Genomic DNA, 19,510 nt, shown 5'->3' with positions numbered 1-19,510 from the left:
TCAGAACAGGCAGACCTTTCACAAGCAGGGGGCATTCGTGGAAAAAAAAGAAAAAAAAGAGAAAAAAGAAGTAAGAAAATTTGTAGGTGTAGTTGTAGGTAACACACACACACACACACACACACACACACACACACACACACACACACACACACACACAAACACACACATGCACTCATTTGCCTCCTTTCCCACTCAGAATATTTTCACAGTAAAAGGCTTATTTGTTCTGCTGCTCTGCTCTCTCAAAGCACATGTCATGGCGTTCAGTGTGGGAAGGTGAATAAAACACAGACGTGCCTTAATTACCAGGTAGAGACGGTAAGAATAAACACAGACACTGTGGTGGACGCAGTGAGCAGATGTAGCCTGCAGTATCCTCACTGAACCGTACTGTATCAACACTGTAATGTAGCATCTGTTGGTGTCAACACTTATAATTATTATAGAATTAATGCCCAGCAGATTATTTAAAACTGGGTCGCACCAACCAACCAAGATTAATTAAATAAAAGATAAGTTCAGAGTAAAACTAGGTCTAAAATGATGAAATCAGTGTTAATGATAACTCTGTTACACAGTTAAAAACTAATCGATCAACATGGAGATGCTTGCTCACCCATTTTTAAATAAATAAATAAAAACAAAACAAGAGGTTCCATTGTTTGTCTTTAGCTTTTCTACCTAGCTAAAAAGGTAACAAACCATCACATCGTTTGCTAGCTAAAAAAAAAAAGTTTCCTTGCTAGCTAAAAGAAACATTACTGTGTTTGCTAGCTAGCTAAAACATTAATAAAACATAATGTTTGCCAGCTAGCTAAAAGGCTAGCAAAATGTTGCATTGTTTGGTAGCAAGCTAAAGAGATTACAAACCATTACATTGTTTGTGAGCTAGCTACAAAAAATAAAATGATCCAGTGTTTTCTAGCAAGAAAAAACATTATATTGTTTGCTAGCTAGCTACATAGTAAATAAAATATCTTGCTGTTAGCTAGCTAAAAAACTTAACAAAATGTTGCATTGTTTGGTAGCAAGCTAAAAAAAACCCCAAACCATTATATTGTTTGCTAGTTAGTTAAAAAGTTAAGAAATTGTTATGTTTGATAGCTGGCTAAAAAGTTACTAAATTTAATATTGTCTTCTAGCTAGTTTTAAAAGAAAAAAACGTGACATTGTTTGATAGTTAGCTAAAAGATTAACAAAAATGCTGCATTGTTTGTTAGCAAGGTAAAAAGATAACAAAACATCACATTGTTTTCTAGCTAGCTAAAAATAAAAAAAAATAAAAACTAACAGTGTTTGTCAGCTGGCTAAAAAGTTAACTGAACGTTATATTGTTTGCTAGCTAAATTATTGAGTTAGCCCAGTTGGCCTGTTTATGAAGGCTCAGCAGAGAGACTCTAGCTTCTTCTTTGAGAAAACTTTATGTCTGAATTATCAACTGGAGTGAAAGAAAGAGGAGACACATCATAAAACTAAATTTGGTTGAGTCTGTCCTTTAAGTAAACCTGATTAATAAATCAGAAAAAAATCATCTGAAAAAGGGGCAGCTATTTTAAAAAGAAACACCCCCGAGAGTTATGAGTTATAATGTTAAAACTGGAATCACAGTTTAAATTGGAGTTTTGGTGCAACAGAATTAAATCAAATTTAGGTTTACTGATGTTTAAATTTAATCATTGTTTATTATAAGCTAGTTTAAAGTTTAGTGCAACAGAATTTGCCACATAATTCATCCTTTTTGGTGCGACCCACCCCAAGAGTCAAAAATGTCTCTCACGTGTAGAACTTTTGAAAAAAGAGTGAAAAATGAAGAGCAGGAACCTCTGAGGCCACTCCCGGCTCATTTTGCTTAGACTGGCACCTACACAGTGATGCCTCTGTTTGGCTTTTGAGGCCTTGCAGGGCTACAGGAAGGGGACCGGGGTTGGGGAGACGAAGGGACGAGGCCTGACCACTTCACACTCCTGCACACATCCTGCAAATACACACTTGCATGGCACGTGACAGCACACAGATCTCACACACACACACACACACATAAAACCATATTCATCATGTGACCAGCATGTGTGTTAGTGATGCTTCATGTGTTTGCAGAAATGTGTCGATATCCTCTGGGTATGACCGGAGGACAGATTCAGGACGAGGACATCTCCGCCTCCAGTCAGTGGTCTGAGTCAACGGCTGCAAGATTTGGCAGGCATGTTGGATCATTCAGTTCTCTTATATATGTGTGTATAATATATATGAATCAGTGAGTAATTTTTAAAGAAGAAAAGCCAAGCTTCTTAAATGTGAATATTTTCTGGTTTCTTTACTCCTCACTGACAGAAAACTGAATATCTTTGAGTTGTGGACAAAACAAGAAACAATGATTTTCTTTCCTTCTTTAGACAAAACTTGAATCCTTGAGATTTAGAAAAATTGTTGAGTCATTGAAGTAAGTGGCCTTGAAATTTTGAGTTATCTTAAATTTTTGGTGGGTTTTGTTTTCTCGATGGGAGGAAATAAAAAGATTGAGATGAGCCTGTTAAGGCTGCAGTAGGTAGAAAGCCTAAAAACGGTTGGTTAAGTCTCATGTGAGTTTACCGAGGCAATCGTGAGCGAGCACAGAGCAACAGACATCAGCTGTGTGTAATAAAGCAGATACCTGAGAGTAAAATCAGCGACAGGGGAGAGAAACTACATTTCAAAACATAAAGATTCACTGTGAAGCTACAGAAGAACTGAGAGCTGAACATAAAGAGACTTTTAAAAATATCTTTCTCTCTGCACACATGAGCTCAGTATTACAACACTCATCTGTTCAAGGGGGAGCAAAGGAGGCTCGTCACAGTTTGGCTGCAGTCGGCGAGATGTGACCGTATCCCGCATGGAGGCGAGTCGGGCTCGCTTTGTCCCCAGTTCAGAGTGGGTCCATCTCGGGTGTGGCCAAAAATGCCAGTCCCAAAACACCATGTGTGTATGTGTGTGTCGGTACTGACAGTACTCAGAAGAAAAACCCACTTCTTTCTTTTACATCCCTCCTCTCTTCACTCTGTGACTTTCAAATACATTTCTCCCCCGGTCAGCAGTCAACATGGACAGACTAATTATCTTACTGTAAACTCGTCACCTCCTCTGTCATTGCTGCTGCACACAGGTTTATAAGCAAACGTGAAGAGAAATCCACTTTTTAATCCCAAAAGTATAAAAAGGAAACGCTGAACTCTCGTCTGGCCAATCTGCAGGTCCGTGATTTCTTCGTGGGTCACTGCTGCAGAGGGCTGAAATACAGGTGTGGAATAAATCCTCTTTTTAATCCCACAAGTTTGAAACATACACTTTGAGCTTCCCTCCCGCCAACAAAGGAGTCGGCATCAGAGCGACCTGGTGTTTCTTCCTCCAGAAACTCCGGTCTGCCTCCGACTCTCTCCTGCAGAGCTCCCGGCTCTGAGCAGCTGTCTGTCGGTTTTGTGTCCCAGCTCCGCCCAGTCGGGAATGAACTCAACTGTAGGTGAAGTCAAAAGTAACTGAGTGAGCTGACAAACTCCTGGACTGAGCATGTTGCTCATTAGACTCCTTTTGAGATTTTCTTTCTGATAATTCCATTTTATAGCAACTTTTTATGCAGGAGTTTCCTCCATTGACTCATGGTCTCACTGAAGGGATTAACACCCGCAGCTGCACAGCCAATAGGAGCTCCCAGTCTGAAATTAATTATAAAATTATTTCTCAATGATATCAAAAGACTGTTGCCTACCCTGGCTTTAACTCATCCTAAATACATTTATATTGTATTAATAGAGTATTTAATGTGTGTATGCACATGTCAAAATAAGATGTGGTGATGTTGAAAAGGTCACAAACATTCATTAATGCCCAAATTAACTCTCTTATGATTTATTAATAAAGTATGTTGTGAACTTGTCATTTTTAAAAAGCAGGTCCCCAGAAAAAAGTTTGGGGAACATTGATATAAGAGATATATTACTCTCCTTCTTCATGATAATCTTTAATGTTTTGTTTCCTTTTTTAAAGGAAATTCCTTATTCAACTCTGGTGGCCCTCGTTATACATGCCAAATTCTTCTTCTATTTATTCCAAACTAACCACAGCTTTGGTTTCAGACGGCAGGCGAAAGTGGTCAAAACATATGTGAGTCAGACATGTTTTGTTTTTTTATAACACAGATACTGGTCTGTTTTTTCTTTTGTTTTTTTGTTTTTGTTTTTTGTTGGGGGTGGGGGTACAACCTCCAATGCAAAACATTTTTTCTTTTCAAATTTTCAGTGTTTTCTGTTTTGTTTTGTTTTTTCCTTTTTTCATTCATTTTAAGTTTAAGAAGGTTCTTTATTGAACAAATGGCTCCACCAAACAAAACAGTGTCAAATGAGGTGCAGTTACTGCCACAAAAACTGATTAACCATTAGGGCTGCAACTAACAATTATTTTCATCATTAATTATGTAACTATTAATTATTTTCTTAATTGAGAAGTTATTAATCATTTTGCGGTTTGGTTCTGCTGTCCAAAGCCCAAACTGACGTCCCCAAATGTCTAGTTTTGCCCAAAACACAAAGAAAACTTAGTTTACTGTCAGTAAGTAAGTAACTAACTAAGTAGATTACATAGTGTAATAAATATTTAAAGTACAAGTAAAAGTACAGACCTGAAAATCTACATAAAAGCACAAGAACCCCAAAAAACTACTTAATTACAGAAATTTGTAATTAGTTACTTCCACCATTGGATTCAGCCTATTTTAATGTCGTAGTACTCATTTTTGAACACTAGAGTGTTACGTATTGCTCTTTTAAAATTTAGATTAAATGTGATTAAACATGAAACCAGAAACACTGACCTCAGTGGCCTCCATGTTTATCTCTATACAACAGTGTGCAGCGTGTGACATCGTCATTATTGGTTTTTTGTGCATGAGTCAGTTCAGGAAACATTTTGGCCACATTAAAAAAAAAAACAATATGAACAGCCAAACAAAATAATTGTATCTGAGTAAAAGGAATCTGAGGCTTCCTGTGTGACCGTAGCCTTACTGTAATGTAAAAGTTGACAAAACAAGCGGAAGTTGTCATGACAACAGAGCCAACTCCATCTGCAGATGAAATTTAAAGCTCAGCATTATCTGAAAGTTTCATGAACTGGCTGCGTGTTGAATAATGATAGTGCCGTTTTACTGTATGTCCAGAGGCAACACAGAGCCAAAGATGTCCTCACACTGATATAAATTCATTAGCACAGAAAAGATCATGCATAGCAGATAACTAATTTTCAATTTTCTCGTTTCATATCTTGCAATATTTTTTCCCCTTTTTATCTGTCTTTTCATCCTCTTCATTTTCCTCCTCCTCCTCCTCCTTCAGACTCGACTTGGACAACGGTGACGGTGACGGGGCCTGGTGTCCTGACATCATGTCAGAGCCTGACGGCCTCAAAGAGTATCTCCAGGTGGACCTGCGCTCGCTGCACTTCATCACCCTGGTGGGCACCCAAGGTCGCCACGCCGACGGCATGGGTAATGAGTTTGCCCAGCGGTACAGGATCAAGTACAGTCGTGACGGCAGCAGCTGGGTGGGCTGGCAGGATCGGAAGGGAAGGCAGGTGAGAACGTCTAGATAAAAGTGTGTGGCGCTTGCATGTTTCATTCAGTTTGGGGCCACAGATTAAAGGGATAGTTCACCCAAAAATGAAAAGTCAGTCATCTCCTCACCCTCATGCTGATCAAAGGTCAGGTTTAGTTTTTTAGTCAGCAAAACAGTGCTGGAGTTTCACAGGAAAACAGTGTTGCAGAATCTCTCTTCAAACAATTGAAGTGAATGGTGACCAGTTTTCAAACATAAAAAAAACAACAACAACAGAATAAAAACATAAAATGCCTCCATACTGCTCAGCTGATGTAATCCAAGTCTCCTAAAGCTCCAACACTGTCATTTTTGGGTGAATTTTCCCTTTAACCTGAGGAGAGACGAGTAAGAGGTGACGGTAACATCTGTAGAGAAATCCAGAGATATTCTTTGTGGGAAATTTACAGCAATGCTAACTCAAGATGGGCTAAGATAGCAGACATTACTACTACTATTACCACTGTTAGCTACTGTTAGCAAACACTACCATTAGCTACTGTTAGTGAACACTACTGTTAGATACTGTTAACAGATGCTACCACTAGCCGCTGTTAGCAAACACTACTGTCAGCTACTGTTAGAAAACACGACCGCTAGCTACTGTTAGCAAACACTACAGTTAGATACTGTTAGTGAGCACTATTGTTTGCTATTGTTAGCAAACACTACTGTTCGCTACTCTTAGCAAACAATACCACTAACCAATGTTAGCTAACACTACCGTTAGCTATTGTTAGCGAACACCACTGTTAACTATTGTTAGCGAACACTACCATTTGCTACACTCCCACTAGCTACTGAGTAAGTTAGCTGCTACAACAGGTGGAAAAGTGAAAATTAGAGCAGCTCAATGGTTATGATGAGGTTAGGAGAGTTTGTTTAAGATTTTAAAGAAGTTAAGATACTTGTTTAAAACACTTTTCCTGTTTTCAGCAAAGAGAAGAACATTGACTCAGAAACTGTTGATCTGTAAAGGCCGTTAGTCTTAATCAGGTCCTGATTATCATGGTTACCAAACAGTTAAGAAAAGATCTGCGAGTTAGGAAGTTCCTGTAATATGAATACTTACTGCAAAACTGATGAGAGATGGCAGGAAGTTGGACCCAAAGATCACACGCAGATAGCAGCAGATTCATGGGAAATGTGGTCAGTTAAGAAACAGCAGAACGAGAAGCAGCTCTCACGTGAGATAAAGGCATAAAAGGTTACTTCTTTACTGATCTGACAAGGTTTTAATCACATATATGCTGCTGTTCAGTCGCTGTTTCACTGTGTCAAAGCAGTGCAGTACAGTTAAATGGTCTGATTTAGACTCACCTGTGTCTCCTCTGACAGGTCATTGAAGGGAACAGGAACGCGTATGACGTGGTGCTGAAGGATCTGGAGCCTCCCATCATAGCTCGTTTTGTCCGCTTCATGCCTGTAACCGACCACTCCATGATCGTGTGTATGAGGGTGGAGCTCTACGGATGTGAATGGCTCGGTTAGTCATCTGTTGGGGTGGGGGGGGGGGGGGCGTCATTCACCAAAGATCACACTGATGCACTGAGCGCTGACATACTTGTGCAAAATAATTTGTAATTCCCTTTTCTTTAGTTCCAAAGTTGTATTATATCACAGGACTAAAATTTATCATTTGTTGTATTTTTAATAATTATTTTCAATATTTAACAAAGCATTAATTTGAGTTTATAGTGTGATTATTTATAGCTTTGAATCAATCAGTCTCCAAGTCTCCTAAAGCTCCAACATGCACACTGACTGAATTGAGTGTGTGGTGTGACGGTGTGAAAACACCATGTTGGGACTTTAGGAGACTTGGATTACACCAGACGAGCAGCATGGAGGCATTTTATGTTTTTTATTTCCAGTTGTTTTTGCATTTGAATTGGACACCATTCACTTCATTCCCTCAGTCGACATGACGGTGAGTAAATAATGACAAATTTTTTATTTTTTTGGGTGAACTATCCCTTTACATGTGTTAGCATGTTTCATGGTTTTTAGATCAAATGTACCGTCAAACTGTTTTAATTCTGAAAAACAGTAAAAACTTACCCTCTGACAAAGACGGACAAAGCTCCACCATCTTTAGATTTTCATTCAGGACTCTTGCCCTGTCTCTGAACTTCTCTGTGTGCACACGGCCCTGCAGTCTCATGCCCTTATTTGGGCGTTGTTAGGGCATTTCCCTGTGCTTATTAGGAAGAACTGGCACTTATACAAAGGCGATGGCATTCATTATTGTAAAAACACAGATATGAACAATTCTGCAGTGAAGGAATATTATTTATAAATGATCTTTTGATCTTTATGATATTCCTACAGAAGCACATGGAGATGTCTGTGACCCTCTCACATATAATCAACTCTGTGCAGCCATACCACAAAACTGCAAAAAGACACTATCATTATGTACAAAGAAAATGGCATGCTGTCCCTACGTTAGGCATAACAACAAGGATGAGTACAAAAATTAACACGAGAATATACTGGTTTTACATGCATGTAAAGAAAATAAATCTGCTGCACTAGTAGAAGGATTTGTTGGACAAATGTGGGGAAAAGTTTTTACGTGCATTTACATACAACTACCTTGGATGTCACCTTTAGAACTAAAACTAATTTACAAATATTTGCCTACTAGACAAATGCTTAAAAAATGGGGCATGCAACAGCGTGGCTTGTGTTGATTTTTTGAAGAGGAAGAGGAGTCAGATATATATAAACCTCTGCATTTAAAACATTTTTTCATTGTTGTCCTTTGACTATATTGTTTGGTGATTTGAGGGATGAGGAAAGACCTCAGTGACATCATCATTATGATGGTGAAAGTGTTTGTATTCAGAGAACAACTGAACATTTAATGTTTTAAAATATGTTTGAAGAATCAGTGGGTTGTTGAAATGCATGTAAATAGAAATAAGGAACAGAATTTAATTTTTGAATGTGGGAAGGACACTTTGAGTCAGCGGCAAGGCTCAAGTTAGAACTAATTTTTAAAAAATGAGTGTATGTTTATATGTGATTAGTGAATGGGTGGATCCAGATATGATATGATATTTAAATGCATGTCCACATTTCTGAAAACATTGTTCATTGTCATCATGTCCTATAAGCAGTCAGTCATGCAGTGATCTCTGACCTTTGACCTGCTCCCTGTAGATGGCCTGATGTCTTATAGCATCCCAGACGGGCACCAGATGATCTACAGAGGCCTGGACGTCTACTTCAATGACTCTGTGTATGATGGTGCATCAGCTGAAAGGTCTGACGGAGCCCACCATTACGGCTTATTTCAATCATAGTAATCATTTTGTTTACCTCCTCCGAGCGCAGCAATTTTCTCTGCGCCTCTAAATGAGTAAAATCTAATTTAAATGCTCGTGTTTTCCATCCATCCGTCCGTCCGTCAGACTGACGAAGGGTCTCGGCCAGCTGACAGATGGAACCTGGGGTCTGGACGATTTCCTCCACAGCCACATATACAGCACGTGGCCCGGCTACGACTACGTGGGCTGGAGCAACAAGAGCTTCCCCAAAGGCTACGTGGAGATGATCTTTGAGTTCGACCACGTCCGCAACTTCACCTCCATGAAGGTAAGTGGTTTGGTGCAGGGGGGGGGGGGACTTTTGGGGGGGCGAACAGCTTAACAGTGAAAAAGTGGGATATTTTTTAAAACTGCTGAGCCGACGCTCTGCTGAGGTGAGAAGTGCTGTGCCATCCCCAGCAAAAGCACCCATCTTCTGTAACTGCTGCAAATTTTATTGAGGCATAAATTTTTCTAAAATGATGCAAAATAGCCTCAGAGTGTGAAAATGATATTTTCTGAATAATTAGCCTATTTGTCACGGGGAAGTGCCGCAGCCAGAGATCAGAGATGGAAGATAATCTTGTTCAGCCGCAGCAAAGCAAAAGACAGATTAGTCATCGCTGCACCTGCTCCTGCATCGTCTTCATCGTCCTCCCCATCGATGTCTGACTGTTTTCAGCAGAGCCAGTCCTCGCCTCCATGGGGCCCTAAGCAAAATTCTGCAAAGGGCCCCTCCTGACTGCCATGGAAACCATTTACCACCTGACAGCCCAGTGCTCCCACTACAGTCCTCCCTCCTTTAAACCAGCTTGTTCCATCTGTCAAAGAATAAGCAGATCTATATAGAACAGAATCAGGTCAAATATTTAATCAATCATCAGTCACTGTCGATCCATTAATTTCCATCTTGCATTAGTTGCAGAGTTGTAATCAGCGGTAGACAGTAACTAAGTACATTTACATCAAGTACTGAACTTATTTTGTACTTTACTTGAGTTCCATTTTATTCAACTTTATGCTTCTAAACTACATCTCAAAGGCAAATGCTGAACTTTTTAATCCAAAATGCTGAAAAAAAGTTTGTTTTCTGACTTTTTTAGAGATACATGGTTCTCACAGGACAGTGATGCTACGGTCTTATAGACCATGATGCATTGCTGTAGATCAAACCAGCCACAGTGGCCTATAAAGTAGCTAAAATGAGCTCAACCTTAAACATCTACAGCAGTAAACAGCAGTAACATTAATGCAGTAATATTAATCCAAAAACATCAGACATAAAACACTGACAGGAACATTTTACTGCAACATGAATACTTTTACTTAAAGTACTGTACTGTACTGTAAAGTACTGAGTCCAGATGTTGATTGTTTGCAGGACAGAATATTTGGTATTTTTCTCACGTTCGCTCTGAGCTTCATATCCCACCTCCACCTCCGCAGGTTCACTGTAACAACATGTTCAGTCGAGGGGTGAGGATGTTCCGACAGGCCAGCTGTTACTTCCGGTCGGGATCGGACTGGGAGGCCGAGCCGGTGACCTTCAGGCCCGCCGTCGACCGCGCGAGCCAAAGTGCCCGCTTTGTCACCGTGCCCCTCGGGGACCGCACAGCCAGAGCCATCAAATGTCGTTTCCACTTCAGCGACCTTTGGATGCTGTTCAGCGAGGTGGCCTTCCAATCAGGTTAAAAAAAAAAAAAAAAAAAGCGGGACCAGGTGTGGGTGTCACCTTTGAATATTTGATAATGTGTCCCGTTTGAACATGCTTTGTCTTTCTCACACAGGCTCAGCGGTGTACAACACGTCTTTGACTTCACGCAAACATGGACACCCCACCAACGCACTGCCAGGTCAGAACCTAAACCCTTTGTTCTGCTTTTTCTTTAAAGGGTAAGTTCACCCAAAAATAAAAATTCAGTCATCTTCGTGCCAATTGAAGGCCGGGTTTAGTTAATTAATTGATTATTAAATTAAACGATTTTCAATTGACAAGATTGTGACATGATTAATTAACCGATTGTCACTGTTTTCTGACATTTTATTGACCAAACAACCAATCATTTTGTGGAAAAGTTACCGCCAGATCCATATTTTTCACCAACAGCTGATCTATAAATTGTGAATACAATGGACAGATTGATCGGCAGTAAACTATTTCCACCCCTGATCTTGATGCATGTTATTTGCAAACATATTAAATATTTTCTAAATTAGAAATAAATGCATTTAACATCCCAATGGTTTTATTTCCTCTCATCAGAAAAACGATGTAAAACTTTTTAGACAATTGAATTATCAGAATATAAGTAAGGTTCTACAATCTTTTTAACTTATTTGGCGACCCAAATAATATCCCCTGTGACCCCCTGTGGGTCTTGAACCAGTGTTTGGGAATGACTCTCCTAAAGCCCTCACATGCCAAGCTGACTACAAGAAAAAAAAACCTCCAGCGGTGTTTTGCGGACTCACAAAATAAACCCGCCCTTCAATCGGCATGATGGTGAGTGGATAATGAGTAAAATGTAATTTTTGGGTGAACTATCCCTTTAAGCAGTGACTGTAATTTCAGTGAAGGGACATGCAGGCTGGTTTGATGTATGGCTGCTGGTAAACAAAAAACAGGCTGAGTAAAATCTTCAGTCAGCCACAAATATAATCTAAACTCTATTATATATTCATGACTCAGTTATCACTTTTATTAATTAAGCTTGAATTGAACTTATATGATGCACAAGTGATTAATCTCTTTCTATAAGTGCAGGTAATTGCTTGTTGTTTAAAAGGTGGTTGAGCTGAATGTTTTCTGGTTAAACAGTGCCCCCTGCTGCCGAGATAAGACATTGACTTTTCTAATGAAGGGGATTATGCAGCAGGTCTACTGTAATAAGAAACTGAACTGTGGTGGATTAAATCAAATCCAACTCAACTCAGCTACACTCGTCTGCTCGGTTAGGAGATGATCCTACTCATAAAGTGGATGACAGCAACACCAGGATCCTGATTGGCTGCTTGGTGGCTATCATCGCCATCCTATTGGCTATCATAGTCATCATCCTGTGGAGGCAGGTCTGGCAAAAGATGCTTGAGAAGGTGAGTTTGTTTGTGTTGTATCTTATGTACTGTCTTGGTAATAATTATTGAACATGATTGAAAATATATTTTTTTGTTTTTTGTTTTGTTTTGTTTTTTTGCAAGTGGACCAAAAAATGTAAAATATTAAACTGAAAAATGCTGCAGAATCTCCCAAACAATGTAAGTGAATTGTGACCAGTTTTCAAATCTCTCAATTAGCTTCTTAAATGTGAATTTTTTTTTACTCCTCTGTGAAAATAAACTGAATATCTTTTGGGTTGTGGACAAAAAAGTGGATGTCATCTTGGGCTTCAGAAAACACTGATCACCATTTTTCAACATTTTATGAACCTAACAAATAATTTATTAAATCTAGAAAATATTGATTGTCAGATGTTTACTCTCGTAGGCGTCTCGTCGCATTCTGGACGATGAGCTCACGGCCCGTCTCGCGGTCCAGACCCAGGCCTTCTCCTCCCACCACTCCTCTCTGTCCAGCGAGGACGGCTCCACCTCCAACTCCACCTACGAGAGGATCTTCCCCCTGCGCGCCGACTACCAGGAGCCCTCACGCCTCATCCGGAAACTACCTGAGTTCGCTCAGTCCACCGAACACCTCGGTAAGACGAAAGCACGGTGCGATAAATACCGAGAGGTTGGCTTACAGCTCCAAGTGCTGAATTTGTGTGTTTCCACATCAGCACCGAGCACTTCCTGTCGGGCCCTCACAACCAGCGGTTCGGACGGCGCCCCCCACTATGCGGAGGCAGACATCATCAGCCTCCAGGAGTCTTCAGACAGCGGCACCTACTCCATCACCGCTGTCAACATGAATCTGTTCGCTGGCACCGACTCCTCCATGAGAGAGTTCCCCAGACACAAGCTCACCTTCAAGGAGAAACTGGGAGAGGGCCAGTTTGGAGAAGTATACTCAGTTTTCTAGCTCTAATGTTTGTTGGCATTGATTTGGTATTTTACAGCAGTGTTTCCCTTTTTCTCTTTTTAAAAATGACAAACCACCATGACCCAGTTCACAACACGCCTCATTACGTAATGAACCTCAGGAAAAGTTTATTCGGGCATTAAAGAATTGTTTATTTTAAATTTTAAATGCTTTATAAAAAGGTGTACTGCAGGTATAAATCGTAAAATTTTGCAGAATTTCTTTCATATTTTTTAGGGGACCCAAATAAAATCTCCCGTGACCAACCTGTGGGCCACGACCCAGTGTTTGTGAATGACTGTTTTAGAGGCTGTTGATGTATCTTTACAGCCCTCATTGTGAAAACTGAATGGTAGATATCGCTGTGTGGTAAAAGCATGAGTGTGAAATGCACATGATGACAAATAGGCGACACTTAGTGGTATTAGACAGCTAAACAGATGGTTTCAAGTGCTGCCAAGTGGATGATGGACTGACTGAGGAAGTGCTTTTTAAAACAGGTGCACTTGTGTGAGGCGGAGGGCATGCAGGACTTTCTGGATGAGGATCTGTCTATAGAGGGAAACAACGAGTCACCCCTGCAGGTCGCTGTGAAAACACTGCGGGAGGACGCCAACAAGAATGCAAGGTAAAAGCAAGCGTCAAGTGAGTAAGACCCGCCCCTTTTTGCTTTGTGCTCCAGTAACAGTTGAGCTAGCTTAGTTATTTGAGTAAAAATATAATATGGTTACGTGTTGTAGTTAGCCAATGTTTTTTATTGTTGTTGTTGGTGGTTTTACAAAAATTGGCAAAAATACAATAGGACAGACAAAAACAAAAAAGGCAAACAAACAAAAATAACTGTAATAAAATATAATAAATAATGATGTACAAAACTTTTCATGACATAAAATCAAAAATCTTTTAGCCCTGTTTCACACTGGCACTTCTTAGCCCATGGTTTTTGTTGATTTTCAGGGGATAACCTCACAAACCCAGGGCAAAACCTGCTCTGAAACAGGGCCAGCAAGCCCAGGGCTAAAGTCAGGGTTAGCCCACTTTGGCTAACTTTAGGCTAACAGCTGTCTTAGCCTATGGCTAAGTGCAGTGTGAAAAGCTCATAATGTGTGGTAATGCACAGTATGGTGATGTGATGTACGATCCAAAGGCCAATGTAGCATCTATGTATATGTGTCTATGGACGTACCAAGCTAGCTCAACTGCTGTTAGAGCACAGAGCAAAAAGGGGCGGGTCTTAGGAACAGGCAGTTGCCTGCAGCTTGTTGCCATTATTAATTCTGCTGTCAATCAAGCAGTAAATCACAATCGTTTGACCCCACCCTGCTGCAGGAACGACTTCCTGAAGGAGATCCGAATCATGTCTCGTCTGAGGGACCCCAACATCGTCCGTCTGCTGGCGGTGTGTGTGGACACAGACCCGCTGTGCATGATCACTGAGTACATGGAGAACGGAGACCTGAACCAGTTCCTCTGCAACCTCAGACTGAAAGAGGCTGCTGACGAAGACAAGACAGAACAGGAGGAAAAAGAGGGGAAGAGTCTGGTCAGGTAAGTTAAGATTTTAATCGATCATGTTAAATTTAATTGAACTTCTATCAAATCTTAAATAAAAAAAAATCTTAAATACGTAGGCCTTTATTTGTTTCATGGGCTACACTCTTAGAAATAAGGGTTCCAGAAGGGTTCTTCCTGAAGGACTGTGGTTCTGCTTAGAAGAATTTGGTTTGTCAAGGGTTCTTTGTAAGACTAAAGGTTCCAATTACGAACGCTTTTCATCCAAAGAACTTTTTTTAGAAGAAAGTTCTTCAAGGATTGTTGAAATCATCTGCTAAGAAAAATAAGTTGTAAAAGAAAGTATGGTGGATTTTAAGTATGCATTGTGCGTATATAGCCGCGTAGACGCAGTAACACTTTACTGTCCTCACTCTCTTTCTTCATGTTGTCCTCTGCTCTTCAGCTACAGTAAACTAATTGGCATGGCGGTGCAGATTGCATCTGGTATGAAGTACTTGTCCTCTCTGAACTTCGTTCACCGTGATCTGGCGACCCGCAACTGCCTGGTGGGTAAGAACTACACCATAAAGATCGCCGATTTCGGCATGAGTCGGAACCTGTACAGAGGGGACTACTACAGGATCCAGGGCCGGGCCGTCCTGCCCATTCGCTGGATGTCCTGGGAGAGCATCCTGCTGGTGAGTGCTGCGCAGAGCTGGGGACATGAGGGACGTCTCTGTCTCTGAAAGTATATAAAGAGAACAAAAGATCCATTATGCTAAATATTACGGTATATTGCAGCTATGATAATAAATCCATGTGCACAAACTAGAGATCACTTTACAGTTGTGACAAATAGAGAACTGAGCCAGAAGGCAAAGCTCTCGATCTACCGGTCAGTCTTCGTTCCTACTCTCACCTATGGTCATGAAGGGTGGGTCATGACCAAAGGGTGGCTGGCATCTCTCTTAGGGACTCGGAGTAGATTCGCTGCTCCTTTGAGTAGAAAGGAGCCAGTTGAGGTGGTTCGGGCATCTGGTAAGGACGCCACCTGGTCGCCTCCCTATAGTGAGGTGTTCCAGGCACGTCCAGCTGGGAGGAGGCCACGGGGCAGACCGAGGACTAGGTGGATGGATTATATCTCCAGTCTGACCTGGGAGCACCTGAGGATCCTCTAGTCAGAGCTGGTTAATGTAGCTGAGGAATGACTTTGGATAAGGGGTTGAAGATGGATGGACAAACTAGAGATGCACCATATATATTGAGCCGATAATATTAAATTTATATTATAATGTATTATTAATAATAAAATATGGTCAGTAAATAGTTTGTCGCATGAACTTTTATTTCTTTTTAGAATTTAATGACTGTTCTTACCTTTAAAGTTTTTGTTTTTTTAACATTTTCAAAGGAAGACGCTGTGTCCGCTTTTACAGATTATGTCAAAGGATTTAATTTGAATTCTTTAGCAAAACTATATTTGTGGGGTTTTTTTTTAATTTGAAGTTTTTTTTTCTTTGATGAACTTTACAAGAAAAAAATTAATTAACATTTGAAGAGTCAGAACTTTTCTAGGTTTTGAAAGAACAGTGATTTGGTTTGGCCAGAGCTGTGAAGTAGTAAATCATCCATCTTTGCTTGTTACATCTTAGCTTTTCTATTGTGTGCAAAAACTACGAGTTATATGAACTTCACTTCAAATAATAGTGAAATTATCAGTTATCTTATTAGTTTCGGTGATGAGAAGCGGGTAATTATGGGTTATCAGTTGAAAAAAGCCCAGCATGTGTGTCTTTGGCTCAAACCTGCATCACCACATTGAGTCTCTACTCGACTGCATCTGAAACTTCCAGCTGTGTGTTCTCTCAGGGTAAGTTCACCATGGCCAGTGACGTGTGGGCCTTCGGCGTGACTCTGTGGGAGATTCTGACTCTGTGTAAGGACCAGCCGTACTCCCAGCTCTCCGACGAGCAGGTCATCGAAAACACGGGCGAGTTCTTCAGGGACCAGGGCAAACAGGTGAGCGTCCGGCTACCAAACCATCTGCAGCACGATACTGTCTGTGGTCAATCAGTTTGATTGACAAAAAAGCTGAGAAAAGTCATAATTTCAGGGTAATTTTGTTCATTAAATCTTTGAGTGTTGAATCAAACTCAAACTCTTTTTTGTACTTAATTTTAAAGTCTCACAAATAAGATGTACTTTGTGTTGAATTTGTCAAAAACTTCTTTCTTTATGAGACAACATTAGATCCTTTATTAGAGGGTAAATTCTAACTGCTACTTCTTTGATCAAATCACATTATCTGCCTACTAGGGATGCAGATTGTCAGCATTGGTAAAATTAACGATCAATTAATTGATTAATCAAGCAATTCCAAACAAATACTTCCCCCTCAGTCAAAGTTTTATTTCCATGGCAACATGCTGCAGGTTCTCTGACAGCGTTACATACTGTGCACACTTAGAAATAAAGGTGGTAAAGGGTTCTGGTTCCTGTTAGAACTTTTTATAGAAGTTCACCCTTTCTTTAGAGCTCTGTCTAGAACCCAACATAAAGGGTTATATATAGAACCATCTGTGAAAGGTTTCACCTAGAACCTCCTGTGAGAGGTTCTACAGAGGACCCTTTTATGTTGCAGTGGTTCCACGTAGAACCCTCTCTGGAGGTTCTATCCAAAATCTTTCTGCCTTTCTAAGGATGCTCAGAAGAATCCAACCAGGATGTTCTACCAAGAACCATTTTATATTCCCAGGATTTTATCTAGAACAAAACTGGGGTTTCTGCTGAAACCTTTTTATATTCTAAAGGTTTTATCTAGAATCAACCCAGAAGGTTCTACCAAGAACCTTTTTATATTCCAAGGGTTTTATCTAGAACCAGGCCGGGGGTTCTACCGAGAACTGTCATATATACTGTCTTTCTTTTTCATTTTATTTTAAAAAACAAATTGTGAAGAAAGTTGCCTTGAAATTAAGAGTTTGGTCGATTTCTTTTCTTTCATTTTTGCAGCAGAAGTGTCTGATATTTTCTCTACGTCAGCGCTGGATTTACTTTGACGTTTTCAAAATAAAAATGCCACTCACAGATATTTTAACAGTTTTCCTGCGTCGATATTTCGTCTCCTCTTCCCAGGTCTACCTGCCAAAGCCTCCCTGCTGTCCTGACGTCGTCTACAACGATCTCATGCTGAGCTGCTGGAGGAGGAACGCCAAGCAGAGGCCGAGCTTTCAGGAGATCCACACTCAGCTGACGGAGAACCTGGCGTAGCAGATGGAACCGATCCTTTCTCTCTGCCATGCACTGTCGTCTGGATTTTATTTGGAATTATTCTGGAGTCAGAAACAACCCATCAGATGTTTTTCATTGTTTTTGGTTTTTTTGCTTGCTTGCCACAACGGTGCTGTAGAGAACAAGATGTGAGAACGTTTACACTTGAACAGAGCTTTATACTGTAGATAACAGCACTATTCACACCTCTGTGTATTTATTAATTTCTTTTTACTTCCCATGCTGTCTATTTATAGAGTACTCCATGCTAATCCTAGACACACTTGTGAATATTTGTTTTAATTTCAATCTAATTCTATTGCACATTTATTAGAGAATGTCAGTGCAGTTGTGTTTTATGAGTGTTTATATTTTTGCTTTTTCTGCAGCAGTTCACCGACATGTTTTATAAACATGTTCGTGTCCCTCTGCAGAAATAAATTAACTGCATTTTGTTGAATAGTTGCCATTTTAATAGCTGTCAAACCAAAGGTCCTTGTAAATAAAGAAAAATGAATATTTGCTTCACACTTGCTGTGTGGCAAAAACACACAAGTGTGAAATGAAGCATCTATACAGTACGTGCTGTACATAGGCAACACTTGGTGGTAAATAAGATCTGAGGAGAAGGTACACACTTGAACAGAGCCTTATATTGTAGATATGCAAAGTAGCACTATTCACCCCTCTGTGTATTTTAATTTCTTTTTATTTTCTATGCTGTCTATTTATAGAGTAATCCACAGTAATCCTAAATCCCATTATATTTCTATTTCATACGTCTAATTCTGTTGCACATTTATAAGGGAATGTCAGTACAGTTGTGTTTTATAAGTGTTTATATTTACTTTTAAATTTTAAGATGAAGAAAAGACATTATTTTCTGGATGAGAGATGGATTGTTTTTAGTCCGCAGCAGCTAACCGACATGTTTTTGTCCTCCTGCAGAAATAAATTAACTGTATATTGTTCAATAGTTGCTAAACCAAAGATCCCTGTAAATAAAGAAAGAGAAAGAAAATTCACTAGTGTGTCAAACTTTCCTCGATGTTTTCTTCACAGTTGAACTTACTGCACACATACAGCCCCGGCTGGACTACTGAAGGGGCCAGCTGGGCACAGGACCCAGGGGCCCAAAGCGTCAGGGGGGGCTGCGCCAGAGTATCTGTTGGAAGTGACTGTTCTTATTATTTTTTTAAGTCTATTACAAAGGCACACAAAATGACCACAAAGAGACACAAAGTAGCAAAAACAGACACAAAAGGACCACAGTAACTCAAAGAGGCAAGTACAAGAGACATAAAACAAAGACAGAACTTTAAAAAAAAGACAAAAATGACCAAGTGGCATAAAAGTACCACAGAGACATAAAGTAACGACAAAAAGACACTAAACAACTTCAAAGAGACACAAAACAAGTAGACACACAAGTACCGAGATATATAACTACCAGAGAGATATAAAACAACCACAAAAAGACACAACACACTATAAGGAGACACAAAACGACTGCAGGGAGACACAAGAGTAACATAAAGAGACATAAAAGTACAACATAGATTAGAAACAACTACAAAGAGACAAAAAATGATTATGATGACACACAAAAGAACCATAAAGTACTATAAATGTACCACAGAGACATAAAGTAACTAGAAAAAGACACAAAACAACTTCAAAGAGACACAAAAGTAACATAGAGGGACTTAAAAACATCACAGACACATAAAACGGACATAAAGAGACACAAAGTCATTACAACACTGTCTCTGTGAATCTGGGTGCGCTCC

General features: G+C 40.0%; 1 protein-coding gene across 2 annotated transcripts in view; it reads left to right on the top strand.

Moving 5' to 3' along the window:
- The window catches only part of LOC146317324 (discoidin domain-containing receptor 2-like), a 19,206-nt gene extending 465 nt beyond the window's left edge, over positions 1 to 18,741 (top strand). The window contains exons 2-16 of one of the 2 annotated variants that reach the window (XM_084732846.1): positions 2,101 to 2,203; positions 5,367 to 5,604; positions 6,963 to 7,110; positions 8,793 to 8,895; positions 9,044 to 9,227; positions 10,385 to 10,625; positions 10,726 to 10,791; positions 11,895 to 12,031; positions 12,423 to 12,633; positions 12,715 to 12,938; positions 13,457 to 13,584; positions 14,286 to 14,504; positions 14,914 to 15,148; positions 16,320 to 16,469; positions 17,586 to 18,741. In XM_084732846.1, coding sequence (XP_084588972.1) covers positions 2,101 to 2,203; positions 5,367 to 5,604; positions 6,963 to 7,110; positions 8,793 to 8,895; positions 9,044 to 9,227; positions 10,385 to 10,625; positions 10,726 to 10,791; positions 11,895 to 12,031; positions 12,423 to 12,633; positions 12,715 to 12,938; positions 13,457 to 13,584; positions 14,286 to 14,504; positions 14,914 to 15,148; positions 16,320 to 16,469; positions 17,586 to 17,720 — 2,522 coding nt within the window. In that variant the 3' untranslated portion in view covers positions 17,721 to 18,741. Of the gene's footprint in view, positions 1 to 2,100; positions 2,204 to 5,366; positions 5,605 to 6,962; positions 7,111 to 8,792; positions 8,896 to 9,043; positions 9,228 to 10,384; positions 10,626 to 10,725; positions 10,792 to 11,894; positions 12,032 to 12,422; positions 12,939 to 13,456; positions 13,585 to 14,285; positions 14,505 to 14,913; positions 15,149 to 16,319; positions 16,470 to 17,585 lie in introns of both variants that reach the window. The other variant, XM_084732845.1, reaches the window with a different exon arrangement.
- The last annotated feature ends 769 nt before the right edge of the window (positions 18,742 to 19,510 follow it).

Source organism: Lutjanus erythropterus, chromosome 12 (assembly GCF_056507025.1).
Source record: "Lutjanus erythropterus isolate fLutEry1 chromosome 12, fLutEry1.hap2, whole genome shotgun sequence".
NCBI lineage: Eukaryota > Metazoa > Chordata > Actinopteri > Lutjaniformes > Lutjanidae > Lutjanus > Lutjanus erythropterus.
Note: the sequence above shows the minus strand (reverse complement) of the source record. Positions and strands in the feature narration are given on the sequence as shown.